At 38.0% G+C, this 21,181-nt stretch overlaps 1 protein-coding gene across 2 annotated transcripts in view; it reads right to left on the bottom strand.

Moving 5' to 3' along the window:
* hnf4g (hepatocyte nuclear factor 4 gamma) overlaps positions 1 to 21,181 on the bottom strand; it is a 47,626-nt gene that overhangs the window by 18,211 nt on the left and 8,234 nt on the right. The window contains exons 1-2 of one of the 2 annotated variants that reach the window (XM_002939588.4): positions 4,600 to 4,792; positions 1,781 to 1,952 (exon numbers count right to left, since the gene is read on the bottom strand). In XM_002939588.4, the coding sequence (XP_002939634.1) occupies positions 1,781 to 1,952; positions 4,600 to 4,714 (287 nt within the window). In that variant the 5' untranslated portion in view covers positions 4,715 to 4,792. Of the gene's footprint in view, positions 1 to 1,780; positions 1,953 to 4,599; positions 4,793 to 21,181 lie in introns of those variants that run through there. The other variant, XM_004915166.3, reaches the window with a different exon arrangement.

Below are 21,181 nucleotides of genomic sequence, written 5' to 3'. Positions count from 1 at the left end.
ATTCATATGCACTTTAGTAAGTCACTAATGTGCTCCTGGCCAAAAACCCATTGCAACCAATCAGATGATTGCTTTCAGTGATCAACCTGCTGCTGGCTAAAAAAGCAGCTGATTACTGTTTGGTTGCTATGGGTTACTGCCCAGGTGCAAATTTGCCCAGTGTTTATGAATGAGCCCCAGGGTCTATCAAACATTTCTTCACCCAAGTGCCATATGTCTATTGCAGTCAGCAACCTGTCCTCACCCATTATCTGTTATAATATGTTTATTATCTGTTATGTATATGTTGTTACTTCAGAAATTTAGAAACCAGAACAAATGGAAGGTCTTTAGACTCCATTTCTAGGTGTCAGCACCTGCCTTTTCTGGACCTTACAATGTCTGAAAAGGCATTTTGTGGTTCTGAATGACCAAATTTGTTAATATTTATGATATGGTTATATCCACAGCCATTGACATCCATCTGCCAGCTGAAAGCAATCAGGTAATTGCCTTTATAAGCCAGCATTTTCTTCTTTCCCTGTGCCCTTCATTATAAAGCTGTTTGCCTGAGGCCTAGCTAGTTCTGCTTTGTTCTGCCCCTGCCTTTTTTCTTTGCTTATTTTCTGTTGCCATCCTTGACCACTGCCCTGTTCATTGTACTCTGTACTGTCCATGTGTGTATGAAGTATAATCCCCATTTACAGCAATTTCTGGTTTTCACATGTTAGTCAGCAGATGGTCTCCAGCCAACCTGCAAGCAGTATTTCATGACACTTACAAGCCATTTCAGTGAAGTAGATGCAAAAATAATTATGCTTTATAATTAGAAGCAGCATGAAATGCATTGAGGCCTGGACAGAACTGCAAGCCAGCCTCACCAGTAACTGTGCTCCAATCCTCAACTTTACACCATGGAGTCAAGTTCTTTACCATATTATCTTAATGAACCTCTAGAAAGCATTGTTTAATTCTATGCATGCAAATTGTGATTAAATATAATAGAGTGAATTGGTAAATCTTGAGGAATGCAGACATCTAGCCAAGCACATCATATCTGGCCCTCCCTTTTTAAATAGCAAATCTAAGTATTGTAGCCCTTGGTGGCTACTGGTAAAAAGAGTCGGAGGAGAGCACAGGTAACATAAATCAGTCAGGAGATGGAATTAGCGTTGCCACCTTTTTTTCCCCCATAATAATGGCCTTCGGGTGGGGGGTGTCTTGTGATGTCCTTTTGGGGGCAGGGCTATGACATAAGAGGCAAGGAAATGGGCAGACTGGGCAGGGAAATTGGCAGGACAGAGGTGGGCCTGGGATTATAAAGGCTAATCAGCACAGAGAAGGTGAGGAAAAGTGGAGGATTTATAGAGTATTTCAAATTTATTGTCAAGAACATTGCCAGTAAATTTGTAATACCAGTGCCGGCCCTAGCTAGGGATTTACCTGCTAGGTTGGTTAAATACTGGCCAGGTGGCAACTCAAGATGTTACTGTGATGACACCAGGCCGGCTTTGTTTCAGTAGTAAACACTTTGCTTGCTTTTGTTGGACTCAGACACTGCCTGGTGGTAATGTTTTCAATGATCTCGTTTTATAGTTTGCAATAAATCTTTGTATATATCTATTAGTGATAAGTCTAAAGCCACATGACTTGCTGAGTAATCTTCAGCTGCTTCTTGCATTCATCTTTCATTATACAAAACAATGTAATCCTATATATTGAAGGGTAATGGGAGTTTAATTTCCAGTAACATCTGATGATTCACTGTTAAGAAACCCCACTTTAGACCCACACAGAATACCTGCAGGAATAAACATGGCATTTCCTAATGCTTCTTCTGAAGAATCCTTTACAGCCATCACAACTCGATGCACCATAATGCTTTCCAGTAGCTCTGTCTCCACATATTGCACACATGCTGTTAATCCCATTGTCTAATGAATTCATGTTGGCCGATCCTTCAGGGGAACTATCTAAAATAGAGAGAGAAAGCAAATAAGTGTGATATATTTTGTCAGTTCAGGGGCAAAGCATGAGCGGTCCATATGCTTACCCCCTTATAGAGTACCATTCTGCAAGTGCTTGGGGGGGGGATACCTTATGCTGAAACACATTTGTCTTTGTCTCGATGGTTGGGCATATTACCACAGGTGGACTTTTGCAATAAACCACTAGAACAATCATGGATAGGAGCCCTTAAACACTTAAACATAAATAATTTCTTTTTATTCATGAAAGTCTACTTAAAAGTGACATTTTTTTGCTTCTGTAAAGTTGACCATAAATGGGCAGATGTGACAGTATGTACTATACACTGGCATATTTAAGCTGCCAATTTGGGCCCTCCAAACTGATTTGTCAAATTATCTGTCCATGTATAGTGCCCTCCAATGGGCCTATTTGAAATGTGTCCATATGTAATTGGACTTAATTTTCCCCTCGTATCCAATGGCTAGTATTCCTTTTTGTTGTAATCGATCATTTGGCTCTATATCGGCCACCTTAGGTGGGTATATTGGGGGAACAATCTGTTCATTTGGCAACCTTGCCAAACAGATCTTAAAGCATAAAGCAACTTAAGGAATACTTACGTGCTAGAGATATTAATCAGTAGGTTTTATATAGTAATATGCAAAAATCTGTAATTTTGGCAAGCACAGTCAATATAAATAACAGCTGGGGTTTAAACTTTGATTTTTTATGATTGTGGAAGGTATAATAAGTGTGGGTTGTCTATATGCATACAATGAAAAGTCTGCCTAACTTTAGGATATGTAAGAGTGATGGACCATGGGGAGATTAGTCCCCATGTTTAAATCTTGACTAATGCAGGCAACTAATCTCCATATGCCTTTCCACCAGTAATTCACTTTATTGTCAGTGGAAAACCATTTCTGGGAGATAAGCCACCCATGGTAGCCAAGTTAACCAAGGGCGACTAATCACCTGTGGGCCATCACCCTAAGACACAAGTGCAAACCAGACTATTTGTTACTGGGTTAGCATGTTTACTTTTTAATAAGTAGGATGGTGGGGAGTCAATTCTAGGATAGATCTGAACCCCTGAATAATTTAATATACATTTAAAATGGGTTTTACATGATGACTTATACTTAAGGCTATACAAATAGTGTAACATATTGCAACCTACAGCTTCCCTTTGTATAACTAATTCCCTAACTTAATCAATTCATGGTGCTAAAAAGACCATGCCATCTTATGTATCTGGTTCTAAAATGGCCTGGTTTTCATGTAGAATAAGCATTTCTGGGTGGGCGAGTCTCTATATCTCACTTTATCTGTAGCTTTTCTTGCCCTTATACTATAGATGAATACATTCATTTGATTATTATTTTCAAATTGATCCAAAGGTGGCCATTGGAACTGAGACTCTAATCACTATATACCTCCCAAATTATTATAATGTTATTGATTACTACTGTTAAATGATACAGAATATTGCACTGAAAGCCACAAAGAATCTTAGAATTTCAATTCATTACCAGAAAACCTTTGCAGTCAAATAGCCAATAGCAGCAGGCAGTTAGTAATTCATTTTGAACAGTCTGCCACAAGTTGTTAAATAAAAGCAAAGGCCTGATCGGTTGGCATTGGCACTACTACTGGCAACTGCACTTGTGCGCTTTAGTACCTACATTTATTAGTCCTAATGACTGAAGAAATGCAAAATAAAATATATATATGTGCCTCCTCTAGTGAAAGCAAAGGAGGAACATTCATTAAAATTCTCATTCCATTCCAGCAGCACTACACCACCCAAGCCCTCCATCTCTGTTAGAAATTTAATTGCGTTCATCCTCTGACATTTTTGTGGATTGTGGGAAGGACTTTGCTAATGCTTCTTGAGCAGGTTAAAGCCCAACTGCTCCCTTCAGAGGAACATAAGCACTCAATAAACCCTGTTAAACTAATATGACACACAAATGATCATACCGTCACAAAAGAGCAATAAATTCCCATTCTTGTCATGCACTAAGAATAAGCTCTTATCATCCAAGAAGTGCACGCAGAACAAACCTCTAAAATTTAACCAATAGTTAAAAAGTTACACAAGATAAATATTTAGTGGGTTTGATGGCTAACCATTAGCCTGCAGAGGGATAAATGTGTTAACAACAGCCTTTTCTACATGCACACTTTACAATTCTTATACGCCATTATAGAGCACTAAATGTCTAATTTGTAGAATGTTATAAATCACTACAATTCCTTTCATACCTTTAACTGTCTAACCAACACTTTAAATAAGTTGGATAGTGCAGTGCAGGCTGAATGGTTCAATAGCACTATTATGTGAATATATGTTACAATTACAGTTAGTCAGTCGTTGCTTCTGTATCAGCTTTATTTAGGATACTCTTGTTCTGTTACATCAAAGTCCAAGCTAGGGATGGAATCCTGAGTCCTCTTTAAGAATTTTAACCTACGTAGAAAAGTATATTATATAAATAACGTTAGTATTTAAATATTCTTATACAATGTTGTGTTCATAGGGTGTCATGAGAAAACGAGCACATTGTAGAAAGCCATAATGTTGGATTAAAGCATATAACATAAATCCGTAGTCTTTTGTCAAGTATCACTTTGAAACCAACTTACCACTGTCATTGTAAAGCAGTTGCATGTTTTCGAATTCCAGAGATGTGTAGGTTGGATCTAAAACCTCACCATAGTTGGCCATGTCCATCTCCAGTACTGTCGTGGAAAGTTTCATTCCTTAACATGGAATTGAGCAACTGGCCATGCAGTGCTCTCAGTTCAGTTTGGTGAGTTGTGTGGGATTGATAAATCCCTGCAACTAAATCTTAGTTGTGGGAGGGACTTGGAGAGTGCTTCTTAATTCTCCTTTGCCTTCATTTTTATGGTACTCTGAGGTAATTCTTGTGATAGTCTTGGAATGTACGGTGAATGCTCTTATCAGGCATTCTGTGGGTTATATTGTTTTTTGTAAAGAGAAATGTTTCATAGATGCAGAACAGCTAATTCTGTTATAATAAAGTTCATGTTAGCTTTAATGGATTATATAGTTATCACCATGGCAAAAAAATGACAACTTCTTAAACTTTGTTTTATCATTAAGGGTAAAATTCAAGATTTTTCTAGAAACCTTATTTTCAGTGTCTGTTTTCTGATCAGTGCTCCTGTGGTAATATTTTATTTCACTAAAACCATTGAGAACTGAGAACAACTATATGGAAGCACTCAGAGTGCATTTGGACGCAAATACCTTTAATGAAAGTGGTTTTAGATGTAACTCACTTTTTGATAAGGCATAAATTGCCACTATATCTGCGGACATAAACAAGCCCTACTGAACAGAACAATGTAATACATACATGTGTATGACCACTCGCATCATATCCATCTGTTCTGCCTGTGATAAGCTAGATATGATGGGTGCTCAGGAATTGGCTACCATATATCTCAGAGCATCTCCCTTCAAGCTTAACAACTGCATGAAATATTCAGAAACAAGTTTATGTTCTTTTCTATTTGATTTGAAATAGACCATGATAACTTAACACAGGTAATACTGTACATTACTTCCTGTAATTACATTACTGTTGCCACCTGAGAGTGCTCACTCTACATTCTATGGGAGTCAGAGAATGTGTTTTTGTTTTCAAGTGGTGTCTGTGTGTTTTAAGCTCTTATAATGTACAACAGTGGAAAAAGACATTCTAGCTGAAAGCCCAATGGATTGGAACTGCAGCAAGTGAAGAGGAGCTGTGGTTACCACTTCTCTACCTTATCTGCCAATGCACCATGGACCCGCCAACATGGTGTGTCAACAGATAACATTCTGAAACTGGACAGATTATTTGTGTTCTAACAGGATGGCAGTCTGTTGAAACTGACCTTGTCCCACTATACATTCCCAGGTCATCAGGCAGCATGGTCAAGCAACCCAACTAAATATGATCAATATGGCCATCTTTATCCAGTTCACAGTTCTTACTGTGAATTTCACATTTTAGGATGCTGACCACTGCTAAGTGATATCCAGGCTTCACTGAACATCTAAACTTCTCTTTTGCTCCTTTGCCTGTTGCTATTATTTCATTTTGTCAGAAATAACACTGCAAGTTAAGCATCTTTACCAAGGCCTGATTTTCCCTAGTTAGAAGTAGCAGCAACTAATCTCCTTGGGTCACAAGACTTCAAGTGCGTTTTCAGCCTTTATGGGCAAAAAATACTTTCACTTGCTTTTTCCTTACCATGGTGAAAATGTATTTTTTTTATGAAAAATTATGCTTTTTGTGTTTTCCAGTTCCAAAACCAAAGCGAAAGTGAAGGTTGTGCACCATGTGATGTGTGACATGAGAGGGGATATTGTAGCCTAATTTTATAGAAAGACTATGAACTATGTACTAGAAACCCTGCATGGTGCAATCTGGCATGAGATGAAGGTAGCAATGAAATTAAATATCCTAGTATTTTACTGCACAAATCTAAATAATCAGTATAGTGACAACAAACAAACACAGCACTTGTGCTGTCATAATATCCATAGTAATAATAGCAAGAGGCTACAGTTCATTACCAACGTTTGGGAATATCACACCAGCAACAATATGATGGCTTAAATCAGCCTCAATCCACCTAATGAGGAGGTCAAGTGATAACATATAGTTGAGTGCTATCATTGGAAACATATTGTAAAAGTGCTTGGGTTCTTTATGTTCATAATTTTGGTTGTGTTATCAAAAGGCCCAGTAAGAACCAAAGAGCAGGAATTATTTAGATGTTTTTTTAATATTATTTCTATAAACGGAATCTGCAAACAAACTATTTTTTGGTTGCAGCAGTAATATTTAGTATAAGAATGTTTTGTATCATTGAATTTTAATTGCCCATCAGCCTGGGCAACACGTTAGACACTCCTAGGATCACTGACCTTAATCTAAACTGTCATTACTGAGACCACCTTCCCAACCCTTCTTCTCCCACACATATACCAGCTACTGGGACACTGATTTTCACTATATGCTTACACTACAGTTTTGACCAACTACTTAATGTCTCTCTCCCTCTTGTTTTGAGATTGTAAGCTCCTGTGTAGTATTTTTATCCTAAGCAAGAACAATGCTTAATGCTTGGTTAAAAAAACAACAAACACAACACTATTTTCCATTTTCTTTCAATTCAAAGAGATCATTCAATTTGTTAATCCCCACATTAATTTGTAACAAAAATGAACATTTTAAAAGGGTATTATAACTCAAGGCTGTCCCTCAGCTCTAATAGCCTATGACACAGAATGGTGTTTGACTACAAAAACTGCAGTCAACTACACAGATTAAGCTTCCTGACAGTTGGGAAAGTGTTTAGTAAATAGGATTACACTCAGCTTGGCAGAAATCCTTCAGAATTTCCTAGATTAAATGATGGTAAATCTGCCCCATAGCTTTGTAAAAATGCAGGGTAACAAAAGAAGAGTATTCAAATGTACTGTATATGAAGTCATTGGTCCATCAAGCAGGCTATTTACATGGGCAGTTTAAAAGGCCACAGCAATATGTTTATGATTTGTATTACTTGGACATAGGGTCATCCCAGGTGATTAACAAATATTTTTTATATTAAAACATTAGTACATAGTGCTGTGTGTAATAATCCTGTGACCCATGTATGAGTTTTATTAAAGCAAATATAAGGCATGTGTATACATTGAGCAAAGTGCAATTTAGAGCAATCACCATGTTCTTCTTTCCACAATGCGGCGTTTTTTCCTACAATTCCGGAGTCATTGCAGTCATCATACTCTTGACGCAACTGCACTGCTCCTACCACAATTGTGTCTGATTCATCCAAATTTATTTAACTGCACATGCACTTTGTCTCAAATAGGGCACAGTTGCCCTGATCTTATTTAAGAGTGACCTGCTCCAACAGGCACAGCGGTGCTCCATTTGAAATGGAAGCCAGGAAGGACTGAGTGGTCGTTTTACTCACAATTGACTGCGAGGAAAGTGCAGGGACTGCACTTTTATTATTTCTGATTCCTAAGAGACTACTTCATTTAAAATGAAGGCATTCCATTGGCAGCAAAGGTTGGGGAAATGTGGCACCACAAGTGAATTGAAATCATAATAACGTTAAACTAAGTAATTTATAGATATCACAGTGCCATAATTTGTAATTAGCAGGGCAGGCTACATGTGTACATGTATAATACAAAGGCAAAGAATTCCTTGTCTATGTTCAGCTTGTCTATTTGCAGATATAAACCAAATTGACACATTAATTGTGCTGTGTATACGTTGTATATCAAATTTATTTCAACACTAATAAAGTATGTTTCTGAACTGAAAAATATAACATACTAGATACCTATACCTATACTTAATAGGTGTAAAAGTAGCTTTCTAGTTATTGAAATAGATGGGGTATTTAGAACTGATCTGTTCTGTTCCAATATTCTGATATGTACAGGTGTTCGATCTATAAACTGGACTCCACTTATCCAAAAGGCATCAAAGTGCAACAATTCTTTTTTCAATTGTGCAGTACATTATACTTGATGGTAACTAAACTAGTTTATATCCATGTTTAGGACAAAATAATTCCACTGGGCTTTTTAATTTTTAAATGTTTTATGTATCCTGTTGTAAGAGTGCAGAAGCCCCAACAAGCAATTACTTAATATATATAGATATGGGATCTGTTATCCAGAATACTTGGGGAATGTGGGTTTTTAAGTAAGGGAAAGGGATTTTTCTGTAATTTGGATCTTTATACCATAAGTCTACTAAAAAATAATTTAAACATTTACTAAACCTAATAGGAGTGTTTTGCCTTGAATAAGGAATAATTGTATCTTAGTTGGGATCAAGCACAAGGTGCTGTTTTATTATAACAGGAAACAAAGAAATCATTTTCAGAGTAGAATTATTTGATTTAAATTGTATAAAATATATATGATTTTTGGTAAAAAAAAATATATAGCTGGCCCCAGCTCTTGTAGGACGAGACAATCTAACCTGCATAGTTGCTGTGAGCAGCACTCAGCATTGGCTTACTGGAGAGCCAGTGTTTTTTATGGTCAACAATATCCATACCATCCTTACTCTTCATTATTGTGGCAAATTATATCAAACACACATATAAAGAGCAGGTTTGTAGGTTCTATGTACAGTACATATCTTCTTTGTGACAAATATGAAAGCAATACTGCTGTATGCTTAACAAAATGAGCACTGTTATCAGCTACAGATTAGAGCTAGAGCTTTTTTCTATCTTATCTATAAGACTATTAAACTTGTACTGTTTTCTCATTAGATCTAATCATGTCCAGAAATCACAGTGAAGAGCAGAACACAAGCCAACACCGCTGTAATAAAAGGGGGGCTTGCTGATGTAACATTTTTGTATGGTTCTTTTAAAAAAAAAATCATCATTGATATTATCGTTAATATAATGGATACATGTTACCCCCAAGGACATATAGCAGCTTTGTTTTAAAGAATTGCAGTACATTGTGAACAAATACAGCTAGAAATGCCATGTTATTTACATTGACCATCTCTATAGTTGTAATCATGCAGGACTTAAGACTCAAATTTGTCAAAGGAGCTCCCTATTTTGGATTTTGTTAAAAGTGTCAGTGACACTCACATGCTCAGTGGGCTCTGGGCAGCTATTGAGAAGCTAAGCTTAGGGGTTGTAAATTATGAAGCAGAAAATGAGGTTTGCCCATCATAGACACTGATGCTACAGATCTGACTATTGCAATTTGATGCAGAATGCGCTGGTTTTAGAGCTGCCATTTACTTATAATCTGTATTATTTTCTAATCAGCCTTGTATCGTGACATTTATATTCTATATTATACAGCATATTCTATATATACAGTATATAATGAGTTGCTCCCTAAGCTCATGTAAGTGACAGCAGCACAGAGCATGTGCAGGGAATCAGCAGAAAAGAAGATGGGGGGTTACTGGGGGCGTCTTTGGGTGCACAGATCTTCCCTGCTAAAGGGCTGTGGTTGCCTTGGGCTGGTACAGAAGCCCAAAATATAATGTGCAACATTTCTAGCCTACGTCTTTAGTTAGGCTTTAGTTCTCCTTTAAGGGCTTGGGGATTTTTCTTGCCCTGTTTTCCTTCCTGACTGCAAAACTTTCAGTCAATAGTCTTATGTGTAATGAAATTATGTTTCTTGCATTAACCAATGAACAGCCTTGCGGCATGCCTGTACATGTTTGTAAGGCAAGGGGTTACTCCTTTAATTTACAGAAAATGATGTAAAATCTCCAGAAAAACACTTCCAAAATATCTTACATCATTTGTTATTTCATTGCACTGCAAAAAGCAAATGCCCATAAAAATGCTGTTTAAGCATATATCTTAAGTTACTTGGTAGACCTTTGTTATTAAAAATAGGGAGTTTACCATGCATGTAACATTGATTGACTGGAGGGACTGGCAGTGTAGTTGGGCAGAGTAGGAGTGACGGATAAGATGGATAACTGGTGGGTAGCATGATCAATCCATCTAACTGCATGCAGCTCTGCAGCTTCCCCTCCTTAACAGGTGCCCAATAAACCAACATAAACCTCAATGGGAAGCAGTGATATTATTTAAGGGGAATACTGTTCGATAATAAATAAATCAAACATAAAACCAAGGTCTTCATAGGTCAGTCTAAATGGAGATCACAATGGTAAAAATAAAGAAATCTCTCTGAGAATTCAGCAGGGAAATATTATTCAGTAATTATTCTTTAATAAATGGTGCCTTGTACTTGTACCCAACTAAGATATAATTACTGCAAATTGGGTAAAACAATCATACTGGGTTTATTTTTTTTTTGTAACTCAAATTTTTTTTATTTGAAAAATTATCATGTGAAATACATAGTACCTATAAAACATTGCTGGTTAGGGCATCTTGGTAGTTAGTACGTTGTACTTTACTTTTAATACATATATGAAAATAACATAGGTTCAACAGTTGTAGAAATAATAAAACAGTGCATACTCTGATCATACTGGGTTTATTTAATGTTTATATGATTTTTTTTAGTAGACTAAAGTGTATGGTAATGCAAATAACCGAAGATCCCTTATCCAGGAATCCCAGGTCCCGAACATTCTGGATAACAAGTCCCATACCTGTATATATTGTTTTGTCTGAGATTTTTCCATGAAATATACGTACCTGTTAAGGTACGAAAGCAGCTACAGAGGGAAGATGTCTCTACAGCTATAGAGGAACCAGGCCCTGCTGCCCAAGCCCCCTGAAACAGGACAAACCTTGATATATTATGCAAAATGTTTAGTGGAAAACCTGATTTCTAGCTGCACCAGATTCATGAGCTCTGGCAGTGTATGGGTATCAGTAATCCCACTAACCTATGAAGAGGCAGCACAACATGATAAACATATAAACTTTATCTAGTGAAATATAAAAAATCAGTTAAGTCTTGTGTGGCAAACAACCAATGGGATATGCTGACACAATTTTGTTTGCAACTTATTTTTATATTCTCAGTACTCTTTCATAGCTAATCCTACACCCATTAGTAGTGCAATAAAAAAACGTAAATCGAACACAAAGCAATAAAGTAATCATATTACAGTGTGTTTATTTAGTCTTGCTTGTTAATGACAGGGACCTTTGTACCTGGTATTACCTGGAACCGTGCAACATTACATGCCAGTTTTGGGCCATTGCAAAAATATCTTTTTTTTTTTATAGACTTTTATAGTATCTAGTGTAGTTTGTGAAAATAACTGTATTTATATAGCTTTTAATGCATTTATACTATGGGAACATTTGTATAATGGATGGCAAAAGTGCTAGAGAATTAGATAAACATATAATTAACATTAACAGAATCTTGGAGGCAGAGGAAGTGAAAGAGATAGGGGCTCCCGGACAGGTAGCAGGGTGTGGGGGAGAAAGTCTTGACAGGGATAAGAGGGCATGAGGGACACCGAAGCCAGGTAGGAAAAGTACATCAAGCAGTGTAGGAAGAGGAAGTCAGGCAGTGTAGGAAGTAGGGATGTAGCGAACCTCAAAAAAAAAGTTTGCGAACCTGTTCGCGAACTTCCGCCGAAAATTGCGAATATTCGCGAACTTTGCGAACCTCATAGACTTCAATGGGAAGGCGAACTTTAAAACCTAGAAAAGCCATTTCTGGCCAGAAAACTGATTTTAAAGTTGTTTAAAGGGTGCCACGACCTGGACAGTGGCATGCAGGAGGGGGATCAAGGGCAAAAACTTCTCTGAAAAATTGACACACGCCGTTTTTCGAAATGATCGGTAATTTTGCGACTTTTTCGTAATTTCCAGCGCTTTCGTAAAGTTATCGTAAGTTTAGCGACTTTTTCGAAGCATTCGTAACGTTATCGTAAGTTTTGCGACTTTTTCGGAGCATTTGTAACGTTATCGTAAGTTTTGCGACTTTTTCGGAGCATTCGTAACGTTATCGTAAGTTTTGCGACTTTTTCGGAACAGTCGTACCGTTATCGTAAGTTTTGCGACTTTTTCGGAGCATTCGTAACGTTATCGTAAGTTTTGCGACTTTTTCGGAGCATTCGTAACGTTATCGTAAGTTTTGCGACTTTTTCGGAGCATTTGTAACGTTATCGTAAGTTTTGCGATTTTTTCGGTGCCGGCGAACCCAAATTGCAAACATCACGAAAAGTTCGCGAATTTGCGGACTTGCGAACACCCGATGTTCGCGCGAATTAGTTCGCCGGCGAACAGTTCGTTACATCTCTAGTAGGAAGAGGAAGTTAGGCAGTGTAGGAAGAGGAAGTCAAGTGTTGTTGTGAAGGTACTGGTATAGGATACATTATCCAGAAAACTTCAAATTACAGGAAGGCCACGTCCCATACACTCCATTTTAATAATATAATTTAAATTTTTCTTTGTAATAATAAAACAGTACCATGTACTTGATCCCAACTAAGATATAATTAACCCCTATTTGAGGCAAAACCAACGGGTTTATTTAATATTTAATTGGTTTTTGGTAGACTTAAAGTATGGAGATCCAATTTATGGAAAAGACCCCTTATGCGGAAAACCCCAGGCATTAAGGATAACAGGTCCCATACCTGTATTATTGGGCATAGACGTTCTGTTTTCCTGCCATTTGTCCCTGCCACAACTTGTGGGGAAGTGCTTCCAGGCATTGACACCTAAGGCCTGGGTTCATGCATCTAATAACTGACAGTTAGGTCTTAAACAAGCATGAGTACTAGGAGATAGCCTGCTTTACTTGCCCACTCAATGTAATTTGGTTTGTGTGGCCATCATGGCAGGCAGTCCATAATGGGATGTGGCTTTAGTTTTATTGCATGCTTTCCCAAGGGTTCATTGATAGATGTTCTACAATGTTTGTAAGAATTATGGATTGTACCTGTAATAAGGGGATTTATTAGTTAGTTTTTTAAAACCATGACTAAACCAATTATCATGAATGTCAGTCAGGTATCAAAAGATCCGAATTGAAAAAGCATGAATGAAAAGTCATGGAAAACTACAACTTTTTCATAGAGGTTTTAGAGAAAAGTAAAGAAAGATCATCCAGTTGTAAAAGGGACACCTGCCATTGACTTTTACACAATCTCATGGTTGTATGCATTCAGATTTGTTGGGGTTTTGTGACATAATAAATCAAGAAAAAAATAAAGTTTTTCCCACAACCAAAACAATCGAGCCCTTTTAGATGCCCTCTTTAATATAGCTTTGGTCTTTCAATTTCAGTGGAGGGGGGGGGGGTCTCTTTTAATACAACGTATTTTATTCTTTATCTATTCTAATCCTAGCAAAAATGCGAATATGTGGCCACCTTCCCACCACCAATGCCTCTCCTTATTTTATAAAATATTTTCACACCTTTTATAATGATGCTTTTATTTATGATGCTCATTACTTTTGTTTGTGTAACTAAAATCATCACATTTTACACAAAAGTGATTTTTCTAATACTATGATGCAAACTTAAATATTCTTTATTCTTTTCTTAAAGGAATGGTTAAGTAAGTTTAATAAAAATTTTCTTAAATGTTACCTACATTGTTAGCTTATAGTACATTGTGTTAAATAAACTCAACACAGGTATAGTGGAAGTTAGCAGGCAATCTGACATGACTTGCAAAGAGAATTATGTATATGTGCCCCCTCTCAAACACGTCTCACTGACGTAAGGTGCACTAAGCCACACTGAAGCCACCTTGTGTCCTATTTACACTACTACAGTTTCTATCATTTATTTATTTTCACTTTGAGCACTTCTCTATTGTCGAGGTGCTTGTTTATTAACAAGCTTCCAGACAAGTTTATTCTCCGCTTTACAAGGATTTTTCATCAGTCCCTGCCCAAGTGAAAAATCATTATTTAGGGTCCCTATCACATTAGTTATTTTTCTGCCTGTATGGGTAATTTTTGGAGTGTGGGAAGAAACCCACTCACTAATGTCCATGCCAGCATTGAACTCTGGACTACAATAGTGCAAGGCAGAAATTATATCAAATGAGTAGTGTTTCATGAAACGGGGAACATGACATGCATAAAAAAAAAAAATTGTCGCACAAATAAGAAAAAAATCACTTGCACAACAATTTTTTTAGATGTGCGTCATTTTTTTAAGGAGCAGCTAATTTTCTCACAAAATTTGCCACAAATCCAGCACCCCAGGCAGTTTGCATTACCACTGCCAACAACCCACCCCCGCTCCTCCTGGTCACTCGCTCCACCACCCTGAATGGCTGCACTAGGGACTAGGCGGGAGATTCCAACAGCTGTCATAATCTTTGTCACCCTAGGCCCGGGCCTCTCAGGCTCTTGTTATTTTTTTACCAGAACAGAAATAAAAATAAGTGGTCTTTTTACAAAACCAGTAGCAGGGCTGCTAAACTAGCCACCAATGTTCCCTCTAATTCCTTCTTGGTTATGTACACAAAAAAATTATTTTATGTGCACATTTTAAACTTATAGAATAAATGAAAAAGTTGGGGTTTTCGCACAAAATTCTTTGTGTGCACTTGCCGCAAAATTTGTGTGAGTGCAGACAAGAGCACAGCCTAGAGGAAACATTGCTGGCTGCAGTCAGTTGCACAAAAAATCCCATGAATTAAAGGTATTTGTGTCAACATAACCTCCTTGTCTATCCGAATACTTGCACTCGGCGCTGCTTGTTAGAGATGTGTGGGTCGGCCAGGAACCCACGGGACCAGCATTCACACATCTTTCATTGTTTGGGGCAGGTATGGGCCAAACCTTTCTATGTGCCTTCCTGCCCGCTATCTTACTATGTCCCAATTCCGCTTCCATACATTGATATTTACATACTCACACCTGCTTGCCCTGCCCCCTTGGTGACATAAATGATCCCTTTATAAATCACCCCTGTGGTCTCATGAGTTCAAATAAATATGTTCAATTATACGAGGCTGAAAAAGTGACTTTTTTTTTTCCTCCCAAAACAATACTGCTATACTTAATATGACATATTGTAAATATTCATAATTTTATCTATTTTACCATCAAAGAATTGCCAGTTAAAATTCTCAATGCCTCTTTCTTTCACTGAAATAGCAGGGAGGGATATTTGCTTTAATTTGACTATAATTGGCCAGTTAGTGTAATTATTGTCAATATAGCCCAGTTTTATAGCACTACTCTCACTTACTGCCAGCACTACTACTAAACTAGTACAATCAATAGCAAATCAATTGTAAGGAGTTTGCACTTTTATCAGAGCAGCAAATGACATTCAGAAAATTTTTAGTAAATGATATGTAATTGCAACTACAGGTGTGGGATCCCTTATCCAGAAACCCATTATCCAGAAAGTTCCAAATTACGGAAAGGCCATCTCCCATAGACTCCATTATAAGCAAATAATTCTAATTTTAAAAAAATATTTCCTTTTTCTCTGTAATAATAAAACAGTACCTGTACTTGATCCCAACTAAGATATAATTAATCCTTATTGGAGGCAAAACAACTGCAAAAATCCAAAAAGTAGGAAAAAAGCTTCAGCAGATTTACTGCAAACCATTTATTGTGGGTACTACCCACAATAAATGGTTTGCAGTAAATCTGTTGAAGCTTTTTTCCTACTTTTTGGATTTTTGCAGTTGTATTTGGTTGCAGCACAGAGCAACAACTAGGAGCTAAAGCTTTTTTCGTTAGTATTTTATACAAAGTTCACCAATCATTTTTTATTTTTGGAGGCAAAACAAGCCTATTGGGTTTATTCAATATTTAAATGATTTTTAGCAGATTTAAGTTTTGGCGATTCAAATTACGGAAAGATCCCTTATCCAGAATACCCCAGGACCTGAGCATTCTGGATAACAGGTCCCATACCTGTACTAAGTTTCTGTTTAGATTGCTGTGGAATATATATTGGGAATATGTTTTAAGCAACAAGTTCAAAGGATAAGATGAATAAGCTTATTCAAAGGAAAAGCATTGTGAGTGAGGAGACCCTTCCCTCGTTTGTATGCAAAGCAAAAGGAATTCAGGGAAGTTTGCGCCTAAAATCTCCATTTACCTTAGCAGCTGTCCAGGCGATGTGTTTTGGTTTTTGTGAATTTTTTCCAGTTTTGCATATTTCTGTTTCATCACTAGCGACCATTAGTTTAGGTTAAAATATCTTTTTCAAACACCTGGCAAAATAGTCCAATAATAAATGGGACTTCTGATTTTCTAAAAATACTTTTGTACTGAATATCTAGTTTGTCAGCTGCTAAAGATCTCAAACGTTATTGAATTCACAGAAATTTTTTAAAAAGATTGGACTTTTTGTTTTCACAAATTAGAAATATTAAAATTGTGTTAACACGTTTTGGTCAATTTCCTACATTTTCTATATATAATTGGCCTACACCTGATCTTGGCTTTTGCTTAGCTGTTCCTTGACCTTCATGGACACTGCCTTTCTTTCCTTCCACTACTAAAAATCATTTTACTGTGCTCTACCCATCCCTTACTGTCTTCTCTTATGATCTTATCTCCAACGAACCCTATCTTGATCTACACTATATCCAGTGGCATCTGAGGGTGCCCCTGGACCAGTGCCGCTAATTAAATTGAGGTGATGGTGCCAAGTACTCTACCGTGAGTATCAACAAAAATAAAAGTTGCTGTGGTTACAGGCAGTGTCGGACTGGGACCTCAGGGGCCCAACAGAAAACCTGAGACCCTAGGCCCACTCTCCAAATTATTTTTCCTCCTTTTCTCGCCCAACCTCTTTATTCTCCTAGTCTCTTTTATTTACATGCTAGCATCTATTCTTCCATCTATTTCTCCTCTGTGTTCCCATTCAGAAATAAGGAATGACCATGAAGCAGGCCAAATGGTTTGGAGCAGGAGGGCCCACTGACACCTGGGCCCACCGGGAGTTTTCCTGGTATCCTGGTGGGCCAGTCCGACACTGGTTACAGGGCAAACGGCCAGGAAGTAACACCTACATGTCCTTCTCCAGCCCCTTGTGAATACAGCACTGCTGAAGGCAGGCACCATTCAGTGCTTTGGGGGAGTGAGCAATGTGCTCCCTGCTCTATTTTGTTAGAGACAGGAGAATGCTAAAAGACATAGGAAGAAAATTTTAATTTATCAGTATAAATAGTTTATTAGTACACAGCACATATTTGCTTTACAAACTATATTATCCCTTAAAAATAATGGCCTAAAATAGGGAGAACCAAATTATCTATGCAAAACCTGTGGGTATTTTATAGACATAGCATAGCCCATATCTATTTACATATGGTTGTATTGTGCAGGGTTTCCTCTAAACACTTAAATATTCCATTGCTTTCCCCATCATTCTGTTCTTTGCGAATCCCAAGATGCACATTGGGCACAAATATTCACAAGATGGGACACTGTGCATGGTTGTTGTACGCAAATATAGTATTAATTTAAGTTGCAAATATAAAACTGTTGAGACCTATTATCTCCAATACCAAAGTTGTGGTGTACTTGAATGTAGAGAAATGCTTATTTGTAGGTAAATATTAAATTCTGCCATATTTGAAAAAGTTCTTAAGCACAATCGCTGTGCTTAAACTAATTCTCAATAAGATTTGGCCATTAAAGGCACCAATCATGCTCAGCTTTTTAAATATAAACAAGCACAAAGCTAATTTGTTCCTCACTGAATTTTATAATAGAAGTGCCAAGGTACAGAGCGCTGGTAAGGCCCCATCTAGAATATGCTGTTCAGTTTTGGTCTCAAGTGCTCAAACGGGACATTATTGAGTTAGAGAGGGTCCAGAGAAGGGCAACTAAGCTGGTAAAGGGTATGGAAAGTCTCGGTTATGGGGAAAGACTGGCCAGGTTGGGTCTGTTTACACTGGAGAAGAGGTGACATGATAACTATGTATAAATATATAAGGGGATCATATAATAACCTTTCTAATATTTTATTTACCAGTAGGTCCTTCCAACGGACACAAGGGCACCCACTCCATTTAGAAGAAGGGAGATTCCGTTTAAATATTTGGAAAGGATTTTTTACTGTGAGAGCTGTGAAGTTGTGGAATTCCCTCCCTGAATCAGTCGTGCTGGCTGATACATTATATAACTTTAAGAAGGGGCTGGATGGATTCTTATCAAGTGAGGGAATACAGGGTTATGGGAGATAGCTCTCAGTACAAGTGAGGGAATACAGGGGTATGGGAGATAGCTCTCAGTACAAGTGAGGGAATACAGGGTTATGGGAGATAGCTCTCAGTACAAGTGAGGGAATACAGGGTTATGGGAGATAGCTCTCGGTACAAGTGAGGGAATACAGGGGTAGGGGAGATAGCTCTCAGTACAAGTGAGGGAATACAGGGGTAGGGGAGATAGCTCTCAGTACAAGTGAGGGAATACAGGGGTAGGGGAGATAGCTCTCAGTACAAGTGAGGGAATACAGGGGTATGGGAGATAGCTCTCAGTACAAGTGAGGGAATACAGGGGTATGGGAGATAGCTCTCAGTACAAGTGAGGGAATACAGGGGTAGGGGAGATAGCTCTCAGTACAAGTGAGGGAATACAGGGGTATGGGAGATAGCTCTCAGTACAAGTGAGGGAATACGGGGTTATGGGAGATAGCTCTCAGTACAAGTGAGGGAATACAGGGGTATGGGAGATAGCTCTCAGTACAAGTGAGGGAATACAGGGGTATGGGAGATAGCTCTCAGTACAAGTGAGGGAATACAGGGGCAGGGGAGATAGCTCTCAGTACAAGTGAGGGAATACAGGGTTATGGGGATAGCTCTCAGTACAAGTGAGGGAATACAGGGGTATGGGAGATAGCTCTCAGTACAAGTGAGGGAATACAGGGGTATGGGAGATAGCTCTCAGTACAAGTGAGGGAATACAGGGGTATGGGAGATAGCTCTCAGTACAAGTGAGGGAATACAGGGGTATGGGAGATAGCTCTCAGTACAAGTGAGGGAATACAGGGGTAGGGGAGATAGCTCTCAGTACAAGTGAGGGAATACAGGGGTATGGGAGATAGCTCTCAGTACAAGTGAGGGAATACAGGGGTATGGGAGATAGCTCTTAGTACAAGTTGATCCAGGGACTGGTCCGATTGCCATCTTTGAGTCAGGAAGGAATTTTTTCCCCTCTGCGGCAAATTAGAGAGGCTTCCGATGGTTTTTTTTGCCTTCCTCTGGATCAACTAGTTAGGCAGTTTATATATAGGCAATAGGTTGAACGTGATGGATGGTTTGGGTATCTAATTAAACCATGAGAAATAATGATTATTCAGTAAATATTAAAATATTAATTATTAAATACTGTAAACAATGGTGATTTACAAATCAATCTGCATTTCAAGTTACTAATAGTTTAAAAATTACCATTACCAACATTTTTCATAATAATCAAGTGCTGTTTAAAAAGTTACATAGAAATAGATTTTTAACAGACATTCGGGCTCATTGCATTATTTGTGCCCAGCACCACTGCCTTCCTGCCTTCTGTTCCAAACTGGGCACTACTGCACCTATTCACACAGGGGTTACCACCACCTCTTGACCCGGCAGTCACTCCAGGGATCCCTCAGTGCCCTGTATCAATAGGTGCAGCACACTTGCACTGAAAAAATAGGGGGCACGTTTCACTCGCATGTCAAACACCAGAAATGATCCCAGACAGATTTTGAAAATATTTGTCACATTGCGCCTTATTTGCACATGAAGAAGCATTTATTTTGGCAAACTGGACACAACTGCTGCAGGTGCAGTGCAATTGCATTAAATGAATCTCCCATTTGCATCTGTAATGATGCTATATTATCCAGTTATCGGTTGCTAGGGTCAGTGGAACCCCAGAAATTAGATAACACATTTAATAGTTGCAGCCCAAAACACTAATTTAAAAACTACAATTAATTAAAATGAATTAAAAAAAGTAGAACATTCTCTCAGAATTCCACTCTCTACACAATATTAAAAGTCCATTTCCAGCACATAAATTTTAACAGAACGTTCCTGACATTCTGCGATGAGTTGATTAAAGAGGCTAAATGATGTGAATACATATCACTGTAAAAACCGTGCATTGTGTTGATGAGTCCCAAATAGGGCAAGACTAGTCTGCATTTGGAAATCCAAACAGCAGAATGGAGTATTTAATGCAAATGGAAAGAGCATTTAATGTAAATGGAAATCCTGGGCTTCCTTCCCAGAGTTCCATCTGCTTTGCATACAAACGAAGATATCTCTCTTTAACCAAAATTCATTTTTAGTGGATCCATTTTCCTGGCTCTACATTTTCTAATTGCCCTGATGAGCCCCAATAAGAACAAAACCGCTCTACATTTGGGAATCCAATCATCATACTGCCCTGGTATATACCCAGATGATAGAGGTATATACCATTTTAGGAGCAAGCTTGGACTTCCTTCCCAGAATTCCCTCTGTGTTGCATAGGAAAGAGGGACATCTCTCCTCAACCAAAGTTTTCTAGCTTTTCTAGTGGATAACCTAGCATGAGCAGAGTGTTGTTGTTTGGATAAGCTGATAATCTGATTCCAATGTGATTGTCCCATTGCGATCACCAAACCTGCTTCTTGAACCCCTTCACTAATGATAAATTTGGCAGCAAGTAAGATTATTTCTTACCTGTGTTTGTATCTAAAAACATAAATGTAACCTAGGAGCCTAGGATACCAAACATCTAACTACTGCTATAAAAGCAATATATTAACTCTTAG

The sequence above is a fragment of the Xenopus tropicalis genome, chromosome 6, assembly GCF_000004195.4.
Source record: "Xenopus tropicalis strain Nigerian chromosome 6, UCB_Xtro_10.0, whole genome shotgun sequence".
NCBI classification, from domain to species: domain Eukaryota; kingdom Metazoa; phylum Chordata; class Amphibia; order Anura; family Pipidae; genus Xenopus; species Xenopus tropicalis.
The sequence above is the reverse complement of the archived record's forward strand: the minus strand, read 5'-3'. Positions and strand labels throughout refer to the sequence as shown.